The sequence below is a fragment of the Gekko japonicus genome, unplaced genomic scaffold, assembly GCF_001447785.1.
Source record: "Gekko japonicus isolate JY-2015 unplaced genomic scaffold, Gekko_japonicus_V1.1 scaffold275, whole genome shotgun sequence".
Lineage (NCBI taxonomy): Eukaryota > Metazoa > Chordata > Lepidosauria > Squamata > Gekkonidae > Gekko > Gekko japonicus.
The window spans coordinates 1330894-1335268 of NW_015170895.1; the positions used below are offsets into that span (position 1 = coordinate 1330894).

Here is a 4375-nt window from a genome sequence, read left to right on the forward strand (position 1 = left end):
GGGGGGGAGGTAAGCCCAGCACGCTCCAAGCAAAGGGGGCCGTCCGAGGGGTGTGGCCGGAGGAGGTGGGCACACCTGCCGGGAACAGCAGCAGCAGCCACAAGACGGGACCCCCGGGCAGCCCCCCCTCCCCGGCCTCCCTCCACTCACCTTGTTGCTGTTGTCCTGCAAAGGCAGCTTCATGGAGGACAGGATGAAGGGCTTCTTGATCTCCATCTGCGAGGCTGGGGAAGGAGAGAGAAGAACAAGAAGAAGAAGAGATTGGATTTATGCTCCGCCCTTCACTCCCCAAAGGAGTCTCAGAGCGGTTTACAGACTCCTTTCCCTTCCCCTCCCCACAACAGACACCCTGTGTGGGAGGTGGGGCTGAGAGAGCTCTGAGAGAAACTGCTCTTTTTTTCAAGAACAGCTCTTGTCTGAACTGCGGCTTGCCCAAGGTCACCCAGCAGGTGCAAGTGGAGAAGTGGGGAATCAAACCCTGTTCTCCCAGATTAGAGTTCGCGCACTTAACCACTACACCAAACTGGAGGAGGAGGAGGAAGAGGAAGAAGAAGAGGAAGAGGAGGAAGAGGAAGAGAGGAAGAGAAGAAGAGGAAGAAGAGGAAGAAGAGGAAGAAGAAGAGGAAGAAGAAGAGGAGGAAGAAGAAGAAAAAGAAGAAGAAGAGGAGGAGGAGGAGATTGGATTTCTACCCCGCCCTTCACTACCCAAATTAGTCTCAGAGCAGCTTACAAACTCCTTTCCCTCCCCACCACAGACACCCTGGGAGGCAGGTGGGGCTGAGAGAGCTCTGGCAGAAACGGCTCTTTTTCAAGGACAGCTCTTATCAGGACTACGGCTTGCCGAAGGTCATCCAGCCAGGTGCAAGTGGAGGAGGAGTGGGGGAATCAAACCCGGTTCTCCCAGATCAGAGTCCGCGCACTTCACCACCACACCAAACTGGCTGGGAGAGAGGTCCCAGCTCCCACCACAAGACCCCCTTCCCCTCCTGCCTGGCCCCGGTGCCTCAGTGAGGCACGCCCGCCTCCTAGGGAAGGAAGTGGGACTCTTCCCCCAGACATCGCTTGAACTTCCAGGGGCTGCAGCCAAAGGGCCGCGGGGGACACCTTGGCACGGAATGCCCCCGGCTCCATGGCAGCTGGCACAGCCCTGGCTGCCACCTCCCACGCTGGGGAGCCCGGGCCGGTGCTGCGCAGTCAGCCACTCCGGGCATCAGCCCGAGGGGCCCGGACAGCAGCTGCGCCACGGAGGGCCGGGCCCCAAGCTTCTCGGACCCAGAGCAGAATCTGCTCACACGGGGGACTCTCGCTCGGCCCAGCTCTTCTCCCTCCAGACAGCAGGGATGGCACAGACCCCTGCCTCCCCAGACCCCGCCCCCCGAGTCTCCAGGAATTCCCCGACCCGGAGTTGGCAACCCGGGGTCCCCCCTCTGCAGAGTCTAGCCGGCCCCCTTCTTGCACGCCGTCACTCTCCCTTTTGTCACGCCTCACCCGCCCAGGGCTCGGTCACCAGACCTCTGCAAGCTACAGAAGGCCTTGGCCCAGTCCGCCATGGGCTTCCCCACCTGACAGGCCTCCTTTCTGGGCAGCCTGGCGGGGCCTTGCCCTGCTCCCCAGGGACGAGAAGTGGAATAGTGGAGAGGCACGAGAGAGGCCCCAACCGGCAGGCGATGGGATGGCAAGGAAGCCCCGGGAGCTGTGAGCCAGACCCCGGCCTGGGCCCTGAGGACAGCCCCGCCATCTCCCGGCGTCCAGCCACGGCAGGGAGGCGTCTCCGGAGCAGGCAAGGAGGGGGAACCAGCAGTGACACCCACAGCCCGTGCCGAGGGTGCTGCCAGGCTGGCCGAGGAGGGACAAAGGCCGTGGCCTGTGGCGAGAGCCGGCAGAGAGCAGTGGTTTGAGTGTCAGACTACCAGCTGGGAGACCCGGGTTCGAATCCCCACTCTTGCCACGGAAGCTCCCCGGGTAACCTCGGGCCCGCCACACTCACAGCCCCCACCTCCCTGACGGGGATCTTGCGGGAACAGCAGGGAGAACGATGATCCTGTCAGCCGCTTTAGCTCCCAAATGAAGGAGGGCGGGGCCCAAACGAAGGGCAGGGATGGAGGGACGGAGCCTGGAAGCCCAGCAGGTGGCCCTCAAGGCCTGGAGGGGCTCTGAACACAGCCCCCACCCCACACCCAGGCCAGAAAGCACCTTCGCTGAGCTGGGCTGAGGGAGGGTCTCGCAAGAGCCCCTCTGGGGGCTGCCCCCACGGGAGAGGGCCTCGGAGAGACCCCTGAGCCCCCCCCACACACACACACACACTCACGGGCACTGTTGATGATCTGCCGCAGGATGGTGAGGGTGCCCACCCGCGTCCTCTCGCTGCTTGACTCCAGCCGCGGAAGCAGGAACCCCAGCAGGCGGTCCGGGAAGGAGGCGGCTGCGGGAGGGAGAAGGCAGACCAGCAGTGACCCAGCCAGGCAGGGATGGAGAACGCAGAGCGGGATGCTGCCCCCACGCACCTGAAGTCCTCCCCCCCCCAGCCCACTCCGGGCTCCCCGCACCCAGCACTGGACCCCCTCCCCCTTGCTGCAATCCAAGGTCAGCAGTCACAGAATGGGGGGGGCGGGGGGGAGAAGAGAGCACAGCAGGAAAGGAAAAGCAGGGAACCAACTCCTTGCTTTTTAAGTGAACCCACCAGAGTTTACTGCTGGAGATGAGGAACCTCCAGCCTGAAAAGGAGAGCACACCAGAAGAGCCCTGCTGGGTCAGACCAGGGAGGGTCCATCTAAGCCCAGCATCCACTCTCCCACAGGGGCCAGACAGTTCCCATGGAGGGCCAGCAACAGGGCAGGGAGGCCGAGGCCTTCCCCTGATAAGGACACCAGAAGAGCCCTGCTGGGTCAGCCCAGGGAGGGTCCCTCTAGTCCAGCATCCCGTCTCACACAGTAGCCAACCAGTTCCTCTGCAGGGCCAACGACAGGGCAGAGAGGCCGAGGCCTTCCCCTGATAAGGACACCAGAAGAGCCCTGCTGGGTCAGCCCAGGGAGGGTCCCTCTAGTCCAGCATCCCGTCTCACACAGTAGCCAACCAGTTCCTCTGCAGGGCCAACGACAGGGCAGAGAGGCCGAGGCCTTCCCCTGATAAGGACACCAGAAGAGCCCTGCTGGGTCAGCCCAGGGAGGGTCCCTCTAGTCCAGCATCCCGTCTCACACAGTAGCCAACCAGTTCCTCTGCAGGGCCAACGACAGGGCAGAGAGGCCGAGGCCTTCCCCTGATAAGGACACCAGAAGAGCCCTGCTGGGTCAGCCCAGGGAGGGTCCCTCTAGTCCAGCATCCCGTCTCACACAGTAGCCAACCAGTTCCTCTGCAGGGCCAACGACAGGGCAGAGAGGCCGAGGCCTTCCCCTGATAAGGACACCAGAAGAGCCCTGCTGGGTCAGCCCAGGGAGGGTCCCTCTAGTCCAGCATCCCGTCTCACACAGTAGCCAACCAGTTCCTCTGCAGGGCCAACGACAGGGCAGAGAGGCCGAGGCCTTCCCCTGATAAGGACACCAGAAGAGCCCTGCTGGGTCAGCCCAGGGAGGGTCCCTCTAGTCCAGCATCCCGTCTCACACAGTAGCCAACCAGTTCCTCTGCAGGGCCAACGACAGGGCAGAGAGGCCGAGGCCTTCCCCTGATAAGGACACCAGAAGAGCCCTGCTGGGTCAGCCCAGGGAGGGTCCCTCTAGTCCAGCATCCCGTCTCACACAGTAGCCAACCAGTTCCTCTGCAGGGCCAACGACAGGGCAGAGAGGCCGAGGCCTTCCCCTGATAAGGACACCAGAAGAGCCCTGCTGGGTCAGCCCAGGGAGGGTCCCTCTAGTCCAGCATCCCGTCTCACACAGTAGCCAACCAGTTCCTCTGCAGGGCCAACGACAGGGCAGAGAGGCCGAGGCCTTCCCCTGATAAGGACACCAGAAGAGCCCTGCTGGGTCAGCCCAGGGAGGGTCCCTCTAGTCCAGCATCCCGTCTCACACAGTAGCCAACCAGTTCCTCTGCAGGGCCAACGACAGGGCAGAGAGGCCGAGGCCTTCCCCTGATGAGAACATCAGAAGAGCCCTGCGGGATCAGAGCAGTGAGGGTCCATCCAGTCCCCCCTCCCGTCTCACACAGGGGCCCGCCAGTTCCTCTGCAGGGAGCCAGCAACGGGGCAGAGAGGCCGAGGCCCTCCCCTGAAGGCACCCGCGATACCAGCCCTTTTACATTCCGCCAGCCAATGAACAAGCTGGGGGGAGTCAGAGGCACCCCCTTCTTCCCACAGGCCGGCTAGTGGAATTTGGGACAGATCACAACAGATTCTAACAAAACGCTCTGCAGTCAAAGGCGTTTTCTGTACCAAAAGCAGAGCGCT

At 62.9% G+C, this 4375-nt stretch overlaps 1 protein-coding gene across 1 annotated transcript in view; it reads right to left on the reverse strand.

Moving 5' to 3' along the window:
- Nucleotides 1-4375, reverse strand: part of MROH1 (maestro heat-like repeat family member 1) — a 67353-nt gene that overhangs the window by 38802 nt on the left and 24176 nt on the right. The window contains exons 10-11 of the mRNA XM_015418498.1: nucleotides 2309-2422; nucleotides 151-224 (exon numbers count right to left, since the gene is read on the reverse strand). Coding sequence (XP_015273984.1) covers nucleotides 151-224; nucleotides 2309-2422 — 188 coding nt within the window. The remainder of the gene's footprint in view (nucleotides 1-150; nucleotides 225-2308; nucleotides 2423-4375) is intronic.